Here is a 24,504-nt window from a genome sequence, read left to right on the forward strand (position 1 = left end):
TGCTTAATAAAAAAGTAGGAACATGCAATGATCAAACTCCAGCTAAAGTTATCATCTGCTTATTTAAAAACTCTTATTTTATATTACATGCACATAAATATCTTTTAAGTTTATCTTCTTAATTGGATAAATATTCCTCTTGAAAAGTACAATCTATATGGGAGTATCTAGTACTATACAGTGTAAAGGTGGCCACTATATTTCCTGCTTGAATTTCTTCTTCAGCTTTTCATTGGGTGGCAAACTACTCTTCTCAGAATGCATGTCTGAATTAAGGAAGTGCCAAAATAATAAAGTTTCACTATTTATGTGACAGACCATCTAAAAACTGGCAAACAGGACTTGCCCAAATTAAAGATTCAAGATTTAGTCTGGATGTGATGGCATGTGTACCTGCAGTCCTAGCTACTCAGGAGGCTGAGATTCTGTCTCAAAAAAAAAAAAAAAACTGCAAGATTTAGAAAAGGATATAATGATAAAAATATGCAGTAAGAATCCTAAAAACTTTATAATTCAGTTTTTCTCAGGTAAAAAAAAATTACTCTAAAAAATTAAAGTCAGTGTTCTTAAGCCCTAATCAGCTTTTCCCTGTATTTAAGAGGACTAATATTCATACGGGTCAATTTTTTATATGTGGACCATTTTAGTCCATTTAGCACAACAAAGGTCTTCTCCCTTATATCCGATCTCCTTCAGTGTTTCCTTCTCCTATGTAAGACACACCACCAGAAATCTAAGACTTATCCATTAGAAATCTTCCCTTCCTTAATCTTCTCTCCCTCCTATCATCCAAGCTATCAAGCCCTACCAATTTTAACTCCTTAATATCTGCCAACCATCCTCTCCTTATCATCTTAATCCTCACTATCCTAGTTCAGGCTTAGCATAACTTCCTAACTAGTCCTTTTGCATTACTCTAATCTCCAGTTGGCCTCAAGCAAACCTTCTTCTTTTTTTTTTTTTTTTTAGACAGCATTTCACTCTTGTTGCCCAGGCTGGAGTGCAATGGTGCGATCTCGGCTCACTGCAACTCTACCTCCTGGGTTCAAGCCATTCTCCTGTCTCAGCCTCCCAAGTAGCTGGGATTATAGGCACCCGCCACCACACCCAGGTAATTTTTGTATTTTAATGAAGATGGGGTTTTGCCATGTTAGTCAGGCTGGTCTCGAACTCCTGACCTCAGGTGATCCACCCGCCTTGGCCTCTCAAAGTGCTAGGATTACAGACATGAGCCACTGCACCTGGCCAAACCTCTTCTATTAACAAGAGTAACAGTAACCTTTTTGAAACACAAATCGTTTTTAAAAATTGGTGGATAGCTTCCCAAGGCTCTTGGAAAAAAGCCAAAATCTTTAATAAATTATTACTTCATACATAAAAATGTAAATTCAAAATAAACTCTAGATTCCCCTTTCATTTCTTTAACATTCATAATCTTACTTTTCACCCTTCGTGGCAATTTATGATCATATTTACCTTCACGGTGTAGGACCTGCCACTCTCCTGCAATCCAGGCCTTCCTGGATGCATACAAGATAGTATAGCGAGTCACAACTGTCTCTGGGCCATCAGGGGGTTTCCAAGAAACCAGGGCGGTGTCATCCTCTATCAATGTCACTTTTACTCCAACTGGTGGACCTGCTGGTGCTGTACACACACAACAACAAATTGTATAAGTAGAACAAAATGGTTTATAAACACTCAAATACCTGGCTGATAGGCTTAGAACAAAAAGTTCAAAACATTAGAAACCACCATAAAAAATCACAACTTTCAAAGATCATTAATGAGAATAATCAAGTACTATTTTTTTCTTTTATTTTCATAATATTTAAACATTAAAAAACATAAAGAAGATAGTAGATTCCTAGATGGAGAATCTATGTTCAAGAGATAGCATTTTTAAAGTTCTTGAAACGTTTTACTAAACTGCTAACTAGAAATGTTTACTTCCACCAACAGAACCTGCCCATCAGATACCGAGTTTCACCCCATGAGTGCTGATAGTTCTTACTAACATGTACAGAACATCAACTTAACCTGATCTAGGTGACCAGTGAAGAAAATGCTTCTGAGATTAAAACGTTTAGTTATTCCTGGAAAAGCTGTGAATCAGGGAACTACAGGGCAGACTTAAATCTAATAATATATCTGTAAAAACAGTAAAATCTTGGAATTTAAGTTGACTCCATGTTTAATATGAGCTAAAGTGTGAAGAGTTGGTTTTTAACACATCTCAAAAGGGATATTGCCAAAACCATAGCAACAAAGTCCTAAGGTCACTGTCATAAATGTCCCTTACTTTCTCTCTGTATAAATAAAATAGAGTAGAAATTATGTCTATAATATATTATCTAGTCCTTCGTCCTCATTCTAGAGATAAGAAAATGTAGGTCTAGGGATATAAAACATCTTAGATAGAGTCATAGGTAAGCCACAGAATTGGTGCTCAATCCGATATATACGTTGCACTGTGCACACCATCAAGCTGCCATTCGTACAGAAATAACTTCATTATAATGTTGGCTCCAAAGATCATTAACAAACATATTATTCACTTACTGCCACTTAAATCATTTGGCTGTAGATTTGAAGAACACACCTGATCTTTTTTTAAGTCTCTAAAAGGACACTACATTTAAGCCTATCTGCTTGTACAATACACACTCTGAGAAGAAAAAATTTAATTATAATAAGGAATTTCAAAAGCTAAAAAAAGAAAACAAAACAAATATATAAATCAACTGGTAGGTGGCAACTAGGGTAATATCCTACTCAGAGTAAATACATATTTTTTAAATATTTCCTTAATTTTTTTTTAAAGATAAAATCTATAGGGAGCTGTTTTCTTTACCTTCTAGAAGAGTAGAACGGTAGACTACAGGGCTCCAGGGACTGGAAAGCTGATCCACGTGTAATCGAACAGCAAATTCATACTTGGTGTTTGGTTCTAGACCTTGAACCAACATGTGAGTTTCTGATCTATAATAATGAGTGATGAAGTTGTTAATGCTGGTAGCATATTGCTTCTTTTTTCTTTTTTTTTTTTTGAGACAGAGTCTCACTCTATCACCAGGCTGGAGTGCAGTGGCGTGATCCTGGCTTACTGCAACTTCCATTTTCCGGTTTCAAGCAATTCTCCTGCCTCAGCCTCCCGAGTAGCTGGGACTAGAGGCACGCGGTAGCATATTGTTTCCAAAAGAATGTTAGCATTTCCAAATAAGTAAGGGCATAATTTTCTTTACCACCTTATTTTATTTGGAAAAAAATGTTTACACTGGAAGAACAATTTAATTGGACTTTTAAAATACATTTGGTGTTATCATATAGAAATAAGCCTATCGGTTGTCTCTCTGAGAGCAAACTTAAAATGTCCCAATAAAAAGAGATTTCCTCTAAAATACCAGAAGCCAGATCATTCGTTCATTCATTCATTCATTCATTCAAGACAAGGTCTTGCTCTGTTGTTCAGGCTGGAGTGCAGTAGTGGGATCATAGCTCATTGTAGCCTTCATCTCCTGAGGGCAAGCAATCCTTCTGCATTAGCTTCCCAAGTAGCTAGGACTATCTATAGGCATGAACCACCATGCCTGGATGATTAAACAAATTTTATTTTTGGCTGTGCGTGGTGGCTCACACCTATAATCCCAGCACTTTGGGAGGCCGAGGTGGGAAGATCACCTGAGGTCAGGATTTTGAGACCAACCTGACCAACATGGAGAGAAACCCCATGTCTACTATAAATACAAAAATTAGCCAGGCATGGTGGTGCATGCCTGTAATCCCAGCTACTCAGGAGGCTGAGGCAGGAGAATCGCTTAAACCCAGGAGGTGGAGGTTATGGTGAGCCAAGATCACGCCACTGCACTCCAGCCTGGGTGACAGAGCAAAACTCCATCTCATAAAAAAAAATATATATATATATTTTTTTTTTTTTTTTTTGTAGAGATGGGGTCTGGCTATGCTGCCAAGGCTGATCTTAAACTTCTGGCTTCAAGCAATCCCCAAAAATCATTCTTTTAGAGGACTGTGATGGGCATCTTTCTAACTCTAACCAAGAAACAGAATGACAACTGTCCCTACTTTTTGACTGCCAGCATGAAGATAGTCTTCTTTCTTTAAACATGCTAAGTTCAGTCACTTGAGAGTAATAATAGCTTCTTGCCTAATCTTATTACATGAGGCAAGGAAAATTTAAAAATCACCTATATAAATTAATGCCAAAAAGTATGGTTTTCAGAAAACGGTAAGGATGCAAAACTCCCAGCCACTTTATAGGTAACAAGTTCTGAAACAAATGTTTACAGGTGAAGATCAAGCTGGGCCCAAGAAGGTAAAAACTATAAGTTGCAGGTAGGGTGCGGGGAGGTAAGCAAAGAAGATAACCATTAATAGGAGCTACATACGTTTGAAGGTACAGAACCAAAGAAGCATTCTGCAGGCCAACGGGATTACAGCGGACGGTGTAGTTAATGATTTGTGCAGTGGTGAATGCAGGCCTCCTCCAGTGTAGGAAGATGGAAGATGAGGTGTTAGCCCTTGCATAGAGATTGTGGGGTGGCGGTGGAGGAGGGACCATGCGATCACGAACAGCTATTGAGAAAAACAATGTTAATTTACAATATGACATAACATTTAGCATAGAAAGTGGCAAAATGGTAAAATAATAATACCCCAGTCTGTAAGATGATTTTAGGTCTTTCTTCCATCAGAGATTCATAGTGATCTAGAGATATATCATCCAAACCTAAATAACTCTTCCATGAGATGAATAGGGAGTCAAAAACAGTGATGCATCACTTAACAACAGGGATACATTATAAGAAACATGACATTAAGTGATTTCACCATTGTGTGAACATCACAGAGTGCACTTACATAAACCTAAATGATACAGCCTACGGCACACCTGGGCTTTATGGTATAGAATATTACCCATAGGCTACAAAACTGCATGGCATGCTACTGTACTAAATTCTGTAGGCAATTGTAACACAATGTTATTTGTGTGTCCAAACATATCCAAACAGAAAAACGGTAACAGGTTGCTATATGAGAGAACAGCAATGTCATAGGTGATAGGAATGTTTTCACCTCCATTATAATCTTATGGAACATATGGTCACATATGTGGTCCACTGTTGATGGAAATGTCATTCTGCTATGCATGACTATATTACTGATACTTAAGAGACTGGAAAGCAGAAGCACAGAGATGTCAGGCTACTAGCCAAAGACACTGAGAAAACCAGTGGGAGACTTAAGACTAGAACATCCTTCTTAGGAGCAGTACAAGTGAATGGCAATTGGAGAGAAACAATTAGCCTGGAGGTAAAAGCAGATTTTTAAAAAATTCAGTATATAGCTATTCAGTAGTTATTTTCCTCAGTTAAATGTCTTATTGTCTTCTGCATGCAAAATGAATATAGGACAAATAATTCAATATAACTCACTTAAGAATTTACTGAGCATCTATTTGTTTAAGATACTTCAGCTGGGTGTGGTGGCTTACACCTATAATCCCAGCACTTTGGGATGCCAAGGCGGGTGGATCACTTGAGACCAAGCGTTTGAGACCAGCCTGGCCAACACGGTGAAACCTGATCTCTACTAAATTTGCAAAAAAAAATTAGTGTGGTGGCGCATGCCTGTGTCCCACCTACTTGGGAGGCTGAGGCAGAATCGCTTGAACCTGGGAGGCAGAGGTTGCTGTGAGCCAAGACTGGGCCACTGCATTCCAGCCTGGGTGACAGTCAGACTCTGTCTCAAAAGACACTATGCTATGCAGCACAGAGGATATAAAGTAATTAAGCCAACATGGCTTCCAAGTAGTAGTGAGCCTGTAACTTAAAGGAGGAGGAAGAGAAGGAACAGTGTGAGCTGTTGTAAAACAAACTGCCACAGCTTTCACTTACACACACATCCTGGAGTGCTGACGGTCTGATCTGCCTGATAGCCGTCTTCTATGTTGTTGTAAGCCAAGAGCCTCACATGATATTTTCTTCTGGGGTCTATAAAGTAACCAATAGAAAATAATTAGGACAAGGTCTCTAGATCTGAGCAAAGGTGCTGAATGGAGGCTTTATAGATTTTGGTTAAAAAAGCTTCTGCATGCATAAAATTTCTAATTATTAAAAATTTTTATTTCCTTGTACTGCTCAATAACTCAGCAATCCACCTTCGTACGACACTGCTATTATGACTACCAATAATTAACAATTTTACTTTACTTAATCTAATTTCAAACAATAACCCCATGACAACCACTCCTCCTCCTTTCTCTCCTTTTCCTTAACTGGCCAGATAGATTCTTGATTTTAAAAGCCTTGGATGGCTCGATGGATCATTTGCAAGAGGTTGTACTATGTAGAAGTTAGTTATATTTGAGGGCAGTTTACCTCAAACTACGGAAATCAAAGTGAGGTTGTTTTATTCCACAAAGTTAAAGAAAATTACAATTGTCATCCTTTAGTACCTTTGAAAAATTATATAACCATGTTTTGTTTAAGGTTTAAATTTAAAAATGTGCCCTTTCTACAAAACTACATCCTGAAGTGCAAACTTCACCAACAAAGATGAGTTGGAGCTCCCTCTACTGGTGTTTGTTAACTAGCACAATACTAAAACTAAAGTCCATCCTAGACTTTACATATCATGTAAGTAATGTGCTTTAAGCACATTACAACAAAATTTTTCAGGGCTTTGAGAAAATAGTTACACATTTTAACTTACATAATTTTAGAAATAAGAAGTTTAATTATAAAAATACATTTAAGTTAACTGTTTATGATGACATTTAAATACAGAATACTTGCTCAGGGCAAAAAGATACAACTCAGGCCAGGCACGGGTGGCTGAGGCCTGCAATCCCATCACTTTGGGAGGCGGAGGTGGGTGGATTACCTAAGGTCAGGAGCTCGAGACCAGCCTCGTCAACATGGTGAAACCCCATCTCCCCTAAAAATACAAAAATTAGCTGGGTGTGGTGACACATACCTGTAATTCCATCTAATTGAGGAGGCTAAGACAGGAGAATCACTTGAACCCAGGAGGTGGAGGCTATGGTGAGCCATGATCGTGCCACTGCACTCCAGCCTGGGTGACAGAGTGAAAGTCTATCTCAAAAACAAAAAAAGGATACAACTGGGCAACAGAGTCAGACTCCGTTTTAAAAAAAAAAAGGTACTATGCTATGTAGCACAGAGGATATAAAGTAATTAAGCCACCATGGCTTCCAAGTAGTAGTAAGCCTGTAACTTACGGAGGAGGAGAAGAAAGAAGTGTGAGCCACAGTAAAACAAACTGCCACAGCTTTCACTTATACATGCATCCTGGAGTACTGAGGTCGGCTCAATGACTCAGCAATCCGCCTTCGTATGACACTGCTACTGTGTCTATCTACCAATAATTTATCAAAAATAATATATTTCTCTATTATACTTCTCTAAATAAAATAAAAATACAAATAAATTCAACATTTCATAAGGGAAAACAATAATCCTTAATAGATATAACCAATGTGGAAAACGATGTGAAATTAAAGGTTAAAAATAATTCTAGAGAGAATCCAAACATATAAAAAGCTAAAAATAGAGGCTGGGAGTTACTACTCACCTGTAACCCCAGCGCTTTGGGAAGTCAAGGCCAGGAGTTTAAGACTAACCTGAGCAATACAGCAAGATTCCATTGTTATAAAAAATAAAATGAAAATTAGCTTGGTGTGGTGGTGCATGCAATAGTCCCAGATGCTCCGGAGGGTGATGCAGGGGGACCAACTGAGCCCCGAGTTGGAGGCTGTGGTGAGTTATGATTGCACTACTGCACTTCAGCCTGGGCAACAGGGCAAGGCTCCTGATCTCTAAAATAAACTAAGTAAATAAAATCCCAAAATAAAATATAAGTTTATAAAACTCTCCAAAGTAATATGTTTATGTATTTTAGAAACTGATATTTTCTAATTTTTAACATTAAAATTCATTGAAAGGATGTTCTAAAATAAAATATTTTCATTTCCATTTGTTTTTGTTTTTCAAAAAAAAACCACAAGATGAAAATATTCTGTGACTTGGAAAATTTCTAACCTTTCTAGAGGGAAAGGTAGGAAGACTAATCTAGCATTTGACTATCCTGTATAAAATGTATTTTGGATACATCATCTTATTTGACTATCAGAAAACACCATAAGGTAGATGTTACGCCCATTTTATGTGTAAGCTGTGATACAGAGGTCTCTTTGGTTTTTTGAGAAAGGGTCTCAATCTGCTGCCCAGGCTGGACTGCAATGGTACGATTACAGCTCACTGCATCCTCAACCTCCTGAGCTCAGATGATCTTCCCACCTCAGCCTCCCAAGTATATGAGACTACAGGCACACACCACCACACGTGGCTAATTTTTGTATTTTTTGTGGACTTGAGGTCTCACCATTATTGCCCAGGCTGGTCTCCAATTCCTATGCTCAAGCAATCTGCTCACCTTGGCCTCCCAAAGTGGTGGGATTACAGGACTAAGCTACTGCAGCAATCCTTCAAAGGTGTTAAGGAGAATGTCCAATATACATGAAGCTGAACAGCTGAACCAAGAACTTGTTATTTCTATGACAAGGCCTCTAAATTTACACAAACACATGCACCTCTTTCAAAAGAAGTTTGTCTGCTTATAATACATATATATATAGTTTTTGGAGACTGGGTCTCACTCTGCTGCCCAGGCTGGAGTACAGTGGTGCGTTCATGGCTCACTGGAGCTTTGATCTCTCCTCTCTGGGCTTGAATGATCCTCCTTCCTCAGTCCCCCAAGGAGTCGGACTACAGGCACACAACACCACACCTTGCTAATTTTTGTATTTTCTTTGGATATGGCATTTTCTCATGTTGCCCAGGCTGGTCTCAAACTCCCGTGTTTAAGCAATCCTCTCATTTCTGCCTCCCAAAGTGCTGGCACTACAGATGTAAGCCACCATGCCCAGCTTCTTATAATGAATTTTAAAAGAGATTTTAAAAAACATTTTATAAAACAATTATCAGAGAACACAGACACACTTTTCAAATGATTTAGAACACAAAGCACTGAAATTTTAATATCCAAAAGGTCCTGGTTGAGATTAATGACTATTTAATTAGAATCTTGTCTTCTTTTTTCCTCCTAACATATTGCTGAACACATTAGTCAAATGAATCTTTTGTTCAGTTTTACAAATAAGACCTCTGAGCCAGGCGCAGTGGCTCAGGCCTGTAATCCCAGCACTTTGGGAAGTCAAGGTGGGAGGATCACCTTAGGGTGGGAGTTCGAGATCAGCCTGACCAACATGGAGAAACCCCGACTCTACTAAAAATACAAAAATTAACTGGGTGTGGTAGTGCATGTCTGTAATCCCAGCTACGCATGGAGACTGAGACAGGATAACTGCTTGAACCTGGGAGGTGGAGGTTGCAGTAGGCCAAGATCATGCCATCGCACTCCAGCCTGGGCAACAAAAGTGAAACTCCATCTCAAAAAAAAAAAAAAAAGACCTCTGAATGGGTAAAAACAGAATTCAAAATTCAATTGGATCTTTGCATTCCAGTTCTTTATAAATTAATAGTGCAACTTTGAAAAAATATGTATGTATGATACATATTACACTTTGTTTTTGATATGGCTGGAGTGCAGTGGCATAATCTCTGCCTCCCAGTTCAAGCAATTCTCATTACCTAAGCCTCCCAAGCAGGTGGGATTGCAAGTACATGCCACCACACCTGGCCAATTTATGAATTTTTATTAGAGTTGGGGTTTTGCCATGCTGGCCAGGCTGGTCTTGAACTTCTAGCCTCAAGCCACCCACCATGGCCTCACAAAGTGCTGAGATTACAGGAGTGAGCCAACACACCTAGCTGAAAAATACGTCTTTATTCTGTCTCTACTCAATTAGAAGAGTGTCTTTAAGAAAGCCTGCAGAATATAAAGGTATTGTGTGAGAATACAGGAGATACAGAAAAGCAAGGAGAGGAGAGATTTGCCCTAAAAGTAGCTCATGTTCTCCACAGGAGGCCAAATGTGAATACAGCTGATCCTCAGAGAAAGCTCATTTTGATGAGGGTTATGAGTACAGGTGAAGAGATTAATCTTTTTTCTACTGTGCAAACAATTTCAATCAACACTGCATGAATACATCTCCAGAATGGTTCCATTTGTTAGCCCTAAAATGGATTCTTCAACTTTTCCCTTCTTTCTTTTTTAAAAATAAACTTCTTATACTAAATTTTAAACTCAGAATTAAACTTTTTTCTTGGTCAGACAGAAACAGCTTATGTGACCCCAAAAGATAAGAGAACCAAGTTGCTCCTTTAATGCCCCAAGCACTTGGCTACTGCCTCCTCAGGACAGACTCACAAAAGTCCCACAAGAGGAGGAGCAGCTCTTTCACTCCTATTTAGAAATCATCAGGGAGCAACCGTCTCAAGGACCAGATTCCTTCCCATATTGTATTAGGCATACAAGATCCTTTCTATCCAAATAGAAAAGGTAAAAAACAAAACAAAACAAAAAAACCGTAACAAATTCTGGAAATTATTTTATTAGAAAAAAATTATAGGGCATACTATATGGAAGACATAATTTAAAAGAATGAGAAACCCCACTTATATTTTTCATAAGCGATCTACTCTGTACGTCCTCTGAACCATTTTTAAAACTAAACAGTACCAGTTAGGGACAAAGCAGAGCAGCGGATAACATGGATTTACCACACGTTCCTCTTTAGCTGTAAAAAAATTTGCCTCCAATCTCAAATATTATTTTGGTTTGTTATTCCAGAGACCCTGGAATACCCTGGTTCATTCCTGTTTATTAATTTGTCAGAAATTTGACTTCATGTTTGTAAACTTAAGAGTGAAAGCAGAGATCAGAGCCCTCAAATAGTGTTAAGATGAGCATTACCAGGCAGTAAGAATGATCAGCTAAAAAAGAAAAGAGAACGGCTACAGAATTAACAGAATTAAGGATACAGGGTCAAAAACAGAGTTTAGAACCAATATCTGAAATACACAAAGAATGAACCTCAGCATAAGTAGCAAAAGTCAAGTCCTAAAACCTCATAGTTCTGCAAAGACCCTCCTACGCCTAAGGGACAAAGCAGGGACCAGTGCCAACACTGTGAAATGCCACAGAAAACCAGTCCCAAGGCCTGTTACAGCTCTTCTTGTGTTAAGCACTGCCACGTATGTGGTGCTTGGTTACATGAGACTCAGCAGACTTAGGCTGTGTGGTTTTGGCGGGAAAACAATAGAATTAGGAAGAACAGCCACAAGGAACAGTGTGGGCCTCCTCCTCAAAGCCCAGCAAAGGAAGGAGGAGAAAGGGAAGACAGGGAGAAACTTGCTCTAGTTTCTTCAAAACTCAACATAAGGAGCAAAAAAAAAAAAATTACTCCTTTTTTTTTTGTTTTTGAGATGGAGTCTCGCTCTGTTGCCAGGCTGGAGTATAGTGGCAGGATCCTGGCTCACTGCAACCTCCACCTCCTGGGTTCAAGCAAGTAGCTGGGACTACAGGCACATGCCACCAGTCCCAAGTAATTTTTTTTTTTATTTTAGTAGGAACAGGGTTTCACCATGTTGTCCACGATGGTCTCGATCTCCTGACCTTGTAATTGGCTCACCTCGGCCTCCCAAAGTGCTGGGATTACAGGCTTGAGCCACTGCACCTGGCCCCACTCCTCAATTTGTTATGGTCCCAGGGTGATGGCTCAAATAGGTAATGTTTTAATTTAAGACTAAACTTGCTAAAAAGATTTAGCAATGTATAAAGACAAAGGGTTAGGAAAGAAAGCTCAAATTATGCTAACACAAATTTGACCCTAAATGTTTTGATTCATAACAGTGTAGCTCCAGATTGTCAGCTTCCATTTACATTTTGTCCCTAGCCAAATGTACTTTTCTTTTATTAGGGAGTCACCCTTTGGCCCCAAAATGATCATGTTCCTGACACTCTGGTATGGCTGTACTCTCCACCTTTCCCTGCTGATTCTAAGACTGGTCACAACCTCCTTCCAACATGATTCATTCTCATCACCAGCTCTTCTACTTGGATTAATGGTCACGAAAAAAAAGAGTCAGGCTGGGTAAGGTGGCTCACACCTATAATCACAACACTTTGGGAGGCCAAGGTGGGTGGGTCATTTGTGGTCAGGAGTTCAAGACCAGCTTGGCCAACCTGGCAAAACCCCATCTACTAAAAATATAAAGAACAGCTAGGCATGGTGGTAGGTGACTGCAATCCCAGCTACTTGGGAGGCTGAGGTAGGAGAATCGCTCAAACCTGGGAGGCAATGGTTGCAATGAGCTGAGATTGCGCTACTGCACTCCAGCCTGGGTGACAAGAGTGAAATTCTGCCTCAAATAAAAAAGGAAGAGTCAGAACCAGAAGTCTGGCTTGCTAAGGAAGAGTTCACAGATATCAGTAAACATTTAACAAGAGCCTACAAAAATTCAGGTACTGCATGAGAGACTCAAGGACTAGAAAGATACAACTCTTCCTTTTAATTTCAATCAACCAAAAAAAAAAGAAAACAAAAACCAGGCTGATAAATGAATATTCTAAGTACTATTTACCCTAACAGTTGTACAGATTTGAGCAAGTTTCTTACTTTTTTTAAGACTCGTTTATTTTTATTTGGAAGATGGAAATGTAGCAGCATCTCTCTGATAGGGATTTTAAGAATATTAAATGAAATCATGCCTATAAAGTACTTTGTAGAGTTCCTATAATTAGTAAACACAAAACACTACATTGTTGTTGTTCTGTGAGTAAAGGTGCCTGGGAGAAAAGGTAGTATCAAAAATATGGCAAACTTAACACATTTTGGAATCAACTTCGTGAGAGCTTATGAGTATCAAAGATCTCCATTCATATAAACAAGATCTAGAGAACAGAAATATCTGCAAAGTAGCAATTGGCAAATATTGAAGCTGAGTTTAGCCACTCTCTGTCCTCCCTAATAATCTCTGATGTATAGAGCAGGCAGGCAAAGGTTCCCAATTGTCTGTCTGGCTTCTATATACTATTGAAACAACTGTGTTTTGTGCGTGGCCACTAATAATGCTTGCTGCTGTTTTGGCAACCAAGTCACATGGTACATATTCCTCTCAGTGGTGTATCTATCTTCACCCCTATCTAATCCAATAATCTCTCATCTGCCAACAAAGAAACAGCCCTAATGACGATAAATACTTTGGAAAACAACTTAATAAATTTCTTTCCTAGTGGAAGAACAGTAAATTATTTCATTAAAGAAAAATCTGGAAGTTTGAGGACAAATATTAGAAACAGCAAGCATATGGACACAAAAATTAATTCAATCTGTTATTAATAATTATATCCCATTTTTACAATTCGATGTTCTTACCCTCAATGACCAGGCTAGGAACAAGACAAAAGTATAAAATGAGACTCTCTAATACCAAATTATTTTAAAGTTGTACTTTTCAACAACCTGCTTAATTCCATTATAACTGCATATGATTTAACAATAATAGTGCATTAACAATATCTCTGTGCAATACCTTAAGTAACCTACAATGAAACAAGTTTCTAAACGCCACACAACAAAAACCCCAAGCCTTCGTTCAGCATTTTACTTGAAAAACTTGCATTTCTGTTCTCCACCACTAGATGGCAATTCTCCACCACTACATGGCATCTGTGTGACTGTTAGGAGAGCTATGACCCCATTCATCCAGGCATTAAATAGGTGGGAGACATTCAGATACCAGCTGAAATCTGGTATCTGAATATCTGATGAATGAGCAAATCAAAATAGTTATGCAGGATAATTGCTTAAGTTTCACCAAATGAAGGGCCTGATGAGACAGCAGTAAAAAGGAAGGGCTATTTTGGGTAAGTATTTGCCATACCAATAAATATTTCATATAAACTTCAAAAACCTCCGTTTTGCTTCCAAGTCTTCTATAATGGATGCTGAGACAAATAGAAGACAACTTTCCTAATGACTCAGTGCTACTAAGAAGCTAAGAGATGGCCTGCAGAGTTGTTAAGAGCTGGGATATTAAACTCAGGCTGACTGGAATTCCAACACTAGCTTAGTCATTACTATGAAACTTGGCGAGGTTACTTTTTCTCTCTGTATGCTGGTTACAATCACCTGTAAAATGAGTATGACAGTGATAACAGCAACCATCTCATGAAGCTGTTGGGCGCTTTAAAAGAGGGCCTGAGTATAACAACAACAACAATGTACTAATAAAAATATCAACAGTGGCCGGGTACGGAGGCTCACACCTGCAATCCCAGCACTTTAGGGGGCCAAGGCAGGTGGATCACTTGAGGCCAGGAGTTAGACACCAGCCTGGCCAACATAGTGAAACCCCGTCTCTACTAAAAATGCAAAACTTAGTCAAATGAGTTGGTGCGCGCCTGTAATCCCAGCTACTTGGGTGGCTGAGACACAAGAATTGCTTGAACCTGGGAGGTAGAGGTTGAAGTGAGCTGAGATTGCATCACTGTACTCCAGCCTGCGAGACAGAGTGAGACTCAGTCTCAAAAAAAATTGGCTGGGCATGGTGGCTCATGACTGTAATCCCAGAACTTTGGGAGGCCAAGGTAGGTGGATCACAAGGTCAAGAGGTCGAGACCATCCTGGCCAACATGGTGAAACCCTGTCTCTATTAAAAATACAAAAATTAGCTGGGTGTGGTGGTGCACGCCTGTAGTCCCAGCTACTTGGGAGGCTGAGGCAGGAGAATCCCTTGAATCCGGGAGGGGGAGGTTGCAGTGAGCTGAGATCATGCCACTGCACTCCAGCCTGGTGACAGAGTGAGACTCCATCTCCCTACATAAATAAATAAATAGTAATAATACAATTAGTATCCTATGATTCCTAATCCCTATTCCCTCTCAGGTACAAGGGCAGAGTGGTGAAGTAATTAAACAACAAACTCTATAACCACACTACTTGGGTTTTGTGTTTGAATCAAGTTTTGTCATCTATAAAATGTGAAATCAGATGAGTTTATATCTGTAAAGTAAAATGTTTAGAAAAACAACAGGTACTTGATAGGTGTCTTTTAGTGCTAAATGACTAAATTTAGGGGAGAAAGCTGGTTTGGGAATTTGGAGATTTGCATATAAATCTTAGATTACCAAGCCGTGTGGCTAAGAAAGTTGCTCAGTCTAGTGTAGTTCAGTTTTCTCATCCGTATGATGAGAAAGGTGACATTTATCAGTGTTCTCAAACTGGTTTAGATAACAATCTATTAGGGGAGCTAAGACAAAAATAAACATAAGTACCATGCATGATAGGAATGCTGCAAAAGAGATGTGTTAAACTCCAAGGGCATTCATAAGAGAGAACGATCACCACTTACTTGGAGAGTGGGCAGGGCTTCACAGAGGAGGTGACATTTGAGCAGAACCTGACCCTACAATAAGCATGGGGAAGAAGAGATCTAGGCCAAGGAAAGGGTACAAGCAAAGCTGAGGAGACAGGGGCATATTCTCCTTGAGAGAAGTCACAGGGAGTTCAGTAAACGTAAGATGGGGGGAGGGTTATAGAGAAAAGGGGTTGGGGACAGATCACAAAGAGCTTTGAGAGCCCAGCCAGGCATTGTGGATTTTATTAAATATACATGGAAGGCAGGTGACTAAATGAAATAGTTGAGAGAAGAGACTAAGGAGTAAGAAAGTATCAGGTGGCTAAACTTGGTGGCTGACACCTGTAATCCCAGCACTTTGGGAGGCTAAAGGTGGCAGATGGTTCGAGCTCAGGAGTTCGAGACCAGCCTGAGTAACACAGCAAAACCCCGTCTTTACAAAAAATACAGAAATTAGCTAGTCATGGTAGTGTACTCCTGTAGTCCCAGCTACTTGGTATGCTTAGATGGGAGGGTTGCTTGAGCCCAGGAGGCAAAAATCATTGTGAGCTGTGGTCACACCATTGCACTCCAGTCTGGGTGACAGAGTGAGACTCAAACTCAAAAAAAAGAGAAGAAAAGAAAGTGTCACAAGTTTCCAGACCAGGTCAATCAACAGAAATGGAAGAAGACATACTTGGCAGAGGGTTGTCCTTCAGTTCCATCTGTGCTTCTGGGCCTTTTTTATAAAGCAGGGGCCCTGTATCACTAATGTTTGAGAAATCAGATAGCAAAATAGTAAGCATATGTATAAGAGAGTACATTCTAAAGAATGGCATCCACTCCTATATAGTGGCTTTGTGATTAAAACCCTTCCCCCCACCCCACTACTTCTTGGTTAAGATATCTCTGAAACAGGCTAGGTTACAGGCCCTGAGTAAGTGGGAGATATTAATACATACATTCAAGCTACTCAATTACCCAGTAGAACAAAAGCAGAATAATCAGATATATAAACATTAGGTAGTAAATCACTTTTACTTCAAGGAGAACACATTCAAGAATTCCAGTCCTGCTGGCTTTTGATCACTGCTTTATTCTTATACTTCTTTAAGATACAAGGCAAAAACTAACAAGCTCACTAAGTAGGAAGCTTCTACACCATACCTTCCCCCCAATACCATGAAGACTACGTGCTGCCGGACTGAAGATGAACTAAGACAGTAAAAGCGACGGACATCAAATTCAAACTTTATGGACTCTTTGTTGTAATATTAACAGACAGGTTTGTTTCCTGGAAAATGCGTAAAAAAAAAAAAATTATGTACAAAGTACTGGGCTGTGGACCAATGATAAGAGATAATATTTGGGTCATGAAAACTAGGTCTTCATTGCTCTCAGCTGATGTTTGTTTGTGAGGTTCCAGAAGCCTTGAAAAGAGCCAGGTCAGAACAAGCAGGTAGGGGTTAGATAAAATTAAGAGAAAACCTGAGGTCAAGAACATGAGAAAAATTTTTCCCCACAGGAGTGAGTCTAACTCCAATACTATTTCTAAAGTATATATCTGATGAAGACTTAAGAGAGTTTTTTCCCCCATTCTTCTATGGAAATCCTCAAGTAGGGGGAAAAAATCCTCCTACGACTAAAGGAAGTTAAGCAATCACATCTACTTCAGGATTGTCCTCTGCCACTTGTGTAATTTACAGACATGATCATGCTGGAGTTACCTAATAACACGCATAAAGAAAATTAAAAAGCATTATTTGAAAAATGACTAGGTATAACTTTAAATTGTTTACATTAAATGCTGCTATAGAAAAACTTTATTAGCAACAAAGTTTCACAATTAAAATAGCTTCAAAGCATTAAAATCATCCAATTAGAATATATATGCAAAGGTAGGTAGCAATCGGAAAACATGTGGATACAAGGTCAGCATATGGGAAATCTGAAGATGTTTAGGTAGGAAGTGATCAGAATAAGTAAGAAAGATGAAAGTCTGAAGGATGAAATGGCCAAATGTCCATTTTTAATTTAATCTTTTGTGCTACAAGGTTTTGTGCAAGCCTTTTCAGGCCCATTGTTCCCCTGCAGTCCAACGGGAGAGCTCCTTGGTCTGGCTAGCCAGGGTGACTGCACTGCCCCCAAGTCTGCCCCTTTGACACAATACCCCTATATAATTATTCAGGGAAGAGGCCAGCGGTACAGACTGCTCTGACACCTGGGTCATGGCCTCTGACATAGAATCTGGGGCCAGCTCAAGTCTGGCTCAGCAGCAGAGAAGCAGGAAAAAATGCTAAGGGGGATGGGTGGGAAAGGGAAGCCAAGTGAAACATTAGGTTAAAAAGCTATGTGTAAGCACAGTAACAAAAACAGAAATCACAATTGAACAATACGATCTGCCTTCAAGTTTTCCAAATGTAAGACTACAGTGCTTCTCCACTTGAAATCACAGAGATGAGGGAAGCAGATCTCTAAGAGGGAATTCTTTGTCTCATATCATCCAACTTCTGTTAGAATGGAAAAGGCTAATTCAAGATGATTAAAATAATAAGTTATATAAATGTACTAGTATGCTGATTTAAAAACATATTTTTAGCTAAAAGAATGTTAACTTCAAGCCTAGATCAAAAATTCATTCTTTTATTTTTAAACTGAATTTCCAAAAGGGATTTTTAATCAGAAACATTTTTCATTTTGCCTGCATTATAAATTTAAAGGAGTTATCTTTAATGATGACTATGTCAAAATGTTATAAATTTTTTGTATGATAATATATAGAACATTTGAGTATAAAATGGAATGGCAGATAGAGTGGTCAATCCTTCACTTCTCAAACTTTCCCTGTGTATTCTATATATAGCTTTCTCGAAAGCTGACCAGTAGAGTATTTGTCTAAACCTAACATGACACACTCTTTTGTTTTGCCCCCCACACCCCTGAAGGGTCTTAAGACAAATAACACCTCTCACTCTCAGTAAAAACATCCTCTTTCCTACTGAGTTTAGAACAATTTAGAAGAAAGTTTTTTGTATGTGACATTTGAAAATCAGTTCCCTACCAAAATAAGTATATCCTATTGATAATCTCTATTTTTTTTTCTTTCCTGAGACAGAGTTTTGCTCTTGCTGCCCAGGCTGGAGTGCAATGGCTCAATTTCGGCTCACTTGGCAACCCTTGCCTCCCAGGTTCAAGCGATTCTCCTGCCTCAGCCTCCTGAGTAGCTGGGATTACAGGCACGTGCCACCGCACATGGCTAATTTTTGTATTTTTAATAGAGATGGGGTTTCACATTGTTGGGCAGGCTGGTCTTGAACTCCTGACCTCAGGTGATCTGCCTGCCTTGGCCTCCCAAAGTGCTGGGATTACAAGCATGAGCCACGGTGACCAGCCAGATAATCTCTATTTTTAAAACCTCCCCCAAGTGACTGGGATCGTTTTGTAAATTCCAGAAGGATAAAGTCTTTCCTTTCCCAATTACATTGTGCTCACCAATGTTTTGATCCTTTTATTTCTTTTTTGATCATGTAATTTCATTTTTAATTGTCCATCAGGGCTTTCAAGAATTCTTTAAAATTTTTATTTTTTGACAAATGTATTACTTTAGGATGTCTAGATAAGAAGTATTTTGATTTGAAGATTTCTACTTGAACTTTGCTATAAGTGATTCTAATTTACATTTAAACACTGACAAACTAATATGAAAGTGAGATTGGAGGGCTCCACAAACATGGTTTTTGATCTTCCATGTACTTCTCTAATGGAAGGCTTTCCCTTTGTGAATCACTGTGGAAGAAAGAAACCTCGCTGGTCCAGTTTTGTAAGATGAGTCTCTCCCACTGCACTACCAATTAATGGAAATCTGGTGAAGGTTGATATCTCCTTTGGTTAGGAAAGAGAAAAAGAAAAGAAGACTTCAAAAGGGCAGTGGCTTAACTTTTAAAGAATTTATAGTAGTTGTATATGAACCATACTATTAAGGCTACATCCACATATACATACCCAAATAATTTAAAAGTGAGTAAAATGGAATGATGGTTGATTATAAGTAAAAAACTTATAATTCTAATACAAAAAAGTGTGTTGGAATAGTGGTGTGTGTGTGCCATACTAGGATAATTAAGAAGGTATAAAATTTACAAAGGAAGTTTAAAGTTGTTACCTAAGAAAATGAAATAAATTTCTTTGATTATGTTGACATTTCTATCAAAAGCAATCCTTACCCTAAAAGCATCCAAAGGAGAACACTTGACTCATGCTACTGTACTTGGCTTAGCATTTGTTTAAGTAGCTGCTCTGTCTGCCAACACACATACACGGTCTGTCTCACATACATCATTGCCTTACAAACAATATTTTTATACACTGACAGAGAGAGCCTATTCATGACAACCAAACTTCCCCTGAAGCTATGAAATAAATTTCCTTCCAGGACTAATATTTTTCCGTTTCACTGTTGTGGGCTTGCCATGCCATTTTGACCCTTTTGTGAAGCAACATGAAAATACCATCTATCATCTCCTGAACCACAGTGACTTGGTCAGAGGTGCACAGTTTCATTGCAAAAACATCTGTAGTTTGATAACCACCCCTTCAAATCTCAACCCTTAGCAGTGAAAAGCATGCTTACAAAATGAGACAATGCAGATAGACAGCTTGAAACCAATCTTAAATTTCTCCTCAAGTGGGAAATGTAAACTGGTAAAATATCAGCTTCATCAATCACAGTGATAAAACCATAATTGTTTATTTATTTATGCCTCCTTCATAACTCACAGGAAACAGTATGTTACAACAACTTATATAAACTTCACTGAATCTATCACTCTGAAACAGATTTTAATGTTAGCAAATAAGAGAATTCTGGGAGTTCTTTGATACAAGCAGCTGCATATTATTAACGTGTTAACTGGCTATAAACAGTCTATTCAACCTGAAATTTTTTAGGTATTAAAAGACACTGAAGATAATTAGGAGTTCTGAAAGGTATTCAACATATCTTAAAATGGTTTTCAACACATATGACAGAGAACCCCAAACAATTTAAGCATATAGAATCAAACCAAAAAGATTTTCTGATAAATAAAACTCCATTCAACAGATCTATTACATTCAATCTGAAATATATTATTATAAATATCAGTTTACAAACATTTCATGAATAAAAGAGTTATTTAGTTGTTTAAGGAAATAATTTCAGTTGAGAGAATTTTTGTATTATCCACTCAGCTACAGCCAGTCTTTAATTCCTCAAGTGGGCTTTAACTGGACAGTAAGAAGAAGAAACTGATTTTCTGTGCCTTAATCTCTTAAGAGGAAAATTTATATTACAGTATATACTGAATGATACAACTTTTAAACACCCCATATTTCTAGAGAATTTTTTTATAATTAATTACTCCGGAAGTGCTGTTGTTTAAACCATACCAAGTGTTTAATCACTGTAAAACCATCCTCTAATTTGGAGACACTATAGACTAATAATTGGTCAATGCAACAGTACAGGGCATTTTTAAACCTTTACAATTATTTTTAAGACATTTTAATGTATTTGCTTTCTTATTATTTTATTTGTCTGTGTGTGTGTACTTATACACATCGTTTCTTTTATTGAATGAGCATGACCCTTCACATCACACCTGAATACTGTGATGTTTTCCCTTAAAAAGGGATGTTCTCCAACATAAACACAATATCATTACTATACCCAATAAATTTAACAACAGCAACATTAATATATAGTCTATATTTAAATTTCTAAAACTGTCCAATCATGTTCTTTGTAACTGCTTTCCCCTACAAGAATCCAGGATTACACACCTCATGTCACGTCTCCATCGAGAACTGTCTCCTGCTCTTCCTGTCCTCCCTGAGGATGGCATTTCCAGTTGGGCTGTTTTGTGGAATGTCTTACAATCTGGACTTACATGATGGTTTTATTATTAGATTCAGGCTAAACATTTTTGGCAAGAATACTACATAGGTTAAATTATGACCTTAGGGTATTTTATTAAGGAAAATAAAAAATCTGTAACCTGTAATCTGTTAGGTTTCTTACTGAAGACAGACATGACTTCAAAAGCTTTCCTAACCCAGAGCAGCATAATTTTCTTAATGGCCAATTTTATCTCTTTTTATCTATACCAAGTTATCCATCTATCTATATACAAATGTTTATACTGATCACTTGTCTGTCACTAAGAACAATAAAAAGGGGAGATAGCCTATTTTCAAACTTCTAGTAAGATTTCTAGAACTATCTGGCACTTTGAATATAAAGTATGCAAATGTAGATTTCATTTTAAATTCCCAATGAATCACACTAGAATGCCAACTTGTAAAATGTACACAGCATGGGAATACCAAGAATGAGGCCATATAAGCATGCAATTGAACCCACCTGGGACACAGAATTACTATGATTAAAACAATCACTAATTTCTCAGAATAGAGATATGCACAGAAAAATGGGCCGTTTAAAAGTGTGTCTCCTTACTTCTTAAAGTTATTGGAGGCTTTAAACATAGTTTCTATTGTTTGGTGGGGTCAGATTTGAGGCCCACTGCCATGATTTTTCTTCTGAAATTAAAGGTCATTTTATAAGAAGAGTGGACACGTAGCTATTCAAGAAAGGAGAACCCACTAAAAATCATCATACTTGGCCATTCAGATGGAGAAACGTGAGTTAAGAAAAAATTTTTTTGTTTCATCCACTAACATCTTTAGTTAAACCAAAATTTTATAACTTGTTAAATGATCCTAAATACCATAGAAATCTTCTTTCCTTATTATATTATTATCAAGCATAAGTTAAAATGATTTCAATACATGATTCACAGAGAGAGACTCTTCAACCATTCATTGCAAGTTATGGTTTTTCTGGAAGTAATGTGTCTTGGGAATTTAATTAGTGTACTAACTGTCGTTTGTTTCGTATAATTAAACTGTAGCTTAATTAGTATACTATCTAACTGTAGTTTGTTTTGACTGCAAGGAAGTACATAAATAAACTTATAGGCCATTTCTAGCAATAGTACAAGAGGATATGGTATGCAATAAAGAATACAATCCTAGTTTCCTTGATTTTCCAGTCCTTTTACCCCAATCTCTTCATCTAGGTATATTCAATTTAAAAATACTTTTAAAAAATTATGATCAAATACATTTCTTATGAAAAATTTATAAAATTCAGACAAGTAAAAAAAAAGACATAAAAATAAAACGTTCTTAATACCAGCACATGGAGATAAACATTATGAACATTAAGTTGCTATTTTTTCATTCCCTTTACTATCCATACATATACATATTCAATATTTATATATTTTATAGCCCGATTTCTAAATTTAATATACAGTGAACTATTTCTGCCATTTCTCTTCTAAAACATTCTTTTCAATGTCCATATTTATTCAGATTACATCAGGAGCATTCAGGGTGGTATGGCTATAGACTATATTTATTCAAATTGTATAAATGTACCACAGCTTAATTTATTAACCCTCAGTAGTCAAATATTTACTTTTCTCCAGCTTTTCCAATTATAAATGATCCTATATATTAAATACTCCTGGGGTTGTTTGTGCATGCTTGTTATTATTATTTGAGATGAAGTCTTGCTCTGTTGCCCAAGCTGGAGTACAGTGGTGCGATCTTGGCTCACTGTAACTTCTGCCTCCCAGGCTCAAGCGATTCTCCTGCCTCAGCCTATTGAGTAGCTGAGACTACAGGCACATGACACAATGCCTGGCTATTTTTTGTATTTTTAGTAGAGACGGGGTTTCACTGTGTTGTCTAGACTGGTCTCGAACTCTGTACCTCGTGATTTGCCAGCCTTAGCCTCCCAAAGTGTTGGGATTACAGGTGAGAGTTACCACACTAGGCCCTTATTATTATTTTCTTATGATGGAATTCATGGTAAAAGAGTATGCATGTTATAAGTGCTCTCCCATTTTTGGTATTGCCCAATTATCCCTAGAAAAGTCGTATATTAATTTATATTCTCACTTTTAGTGTGAGGGTGTCTAATCCTAAATTCCTAATACTGGGCCTTGTCTCATCTGTTTTTTTTTTTTTAATTTTCCTAATTTTTGTGTTTCTGTATGGAGTCACTTCAAATCTTTCTTAGAAGGAAACAGGAGATATATAAATTTGAAATAATGATCTCAGTTAGATGGATTTACACAACCTATCAAGGAAGATGAATCAATTGTGATAATCAGGCAAAATGTGCCACTTACTGTTTGCAGAGGTTTCATAAGTTTTTAATATCTTGGCATGCTGGGAAAGCTAAGATGCCACTGTAATACTTGGCTGAGGCAACTGCTCTAGTTTCTATGATAAATCAGGAAACCAGAGTTTCAGCTATCGTGGCTAATTCAAGGGGCCTCCTCTTATGGCAACCCACACTTGCTGGGATTTCAAGTCTTTCAAGCTTCTAAAAATTTCAACATGGAATAGGAAAATATGTACAATTTGAATAAACTATGTCAGGATGATGTTAGAGAACCCTCATGGGATCACACCATCTTATCCAAACCAACTGATAAATCAGGTTGTTTAGACAGAAATAAGTACCTGTATTTAGCCTGCTTTGATGATCATTCTGTGTCTACAGTTTACACCATCCCTTCTTTCACTCTCCCACTAGGGTCCTTTGCCTAGTTAACTCCTATTATCTTTCAAATCTCAAATTCAGCACCAGATTCTCAGGAAAACCGACCCGGACCCCCAACCTCAAACTATAATGTCCATTATTACACAGCCCCTAAATGCTTTTACCTTAGAACACTAAGATTTGTAATTATAAACTATGCAGTGATTTGATTAATGTCTATTTCCTTCTCTAGACTATAAAGCTTCCTAATGGGTAATCACTTAAAAACACCTGATTGAAGCCAGGTGCAGTGGTGCACGCCTGTAATCCTAGCACTTTGGGAGGCGGAGGAGGGCAGACTGCCTGACCTCAGGAGACCAGTCTGGGTAATACGGTGAAATCCAGTCTCTACTAAACATACAAAATTAGCTGGGGGTAGTGGTGCACACCTGTAGTCCCAGCTACTCGGGAGGCTGAGGCAGGAGAACTGCTTGAACCCAGAAGGTGGAGACTGCAGTGAGCCAAGATCACGTCTTTGCACTCGAGTCTGGCTGACAGAGAGAG

The 24,504-nt window shown here is 38.1% G+C and overlaps 1 protein-coding gene across 1 annotated transcript in view; it reads right to left on the bottom strand.

The window, feature by feature from the left end:
* Nucleotides 1–24,504, bottom strand: part of PRTG (protogenin) — a 135,826-nt gene that overhangs the window by 22,208 nt on the left and 89,114 nt on the right. Inside the window, exons 12-15 of the mRNA XM_035259714.3 lie at nucleotides 5,916–6,011; nucleotides 4,407–4,593; nucleotides 2,855–2,982; nucleotides 1,477–1,647 (exon numbers count right to left, since the gene is read on the bottom strand). Coding sequence (XP_035115605.2) covers nucleotides 1,477–1,647; nucleotides 2,855–2,982; nucleotides 4,407–4,593; nucleotides 5,916–6,011 — 582 coding nt within the window. The remainder of the gene's footprint in view (nucleotides 1–1,476; nucleotides 1,648–2,854; nucleotides 2,983–4,406; nucleotides 4,594–5,915; nucleotides 6,012–24,504) is intronic.

The sequence above is a fragment of the Callithrix jacchus genome, chromosome 8 (assembly GCF_049354715.1).
Source record: "Callithrix jacchus isolate 240 chromosome 8, calJac240_pri, whole genome shotgun sequence".
NCBI classification, from domain to species: Eukaryota; Metazoa; Chordata; class Mammalia; order Primates; family Cebidae; genus Callithrix; species Callithrix jacchus.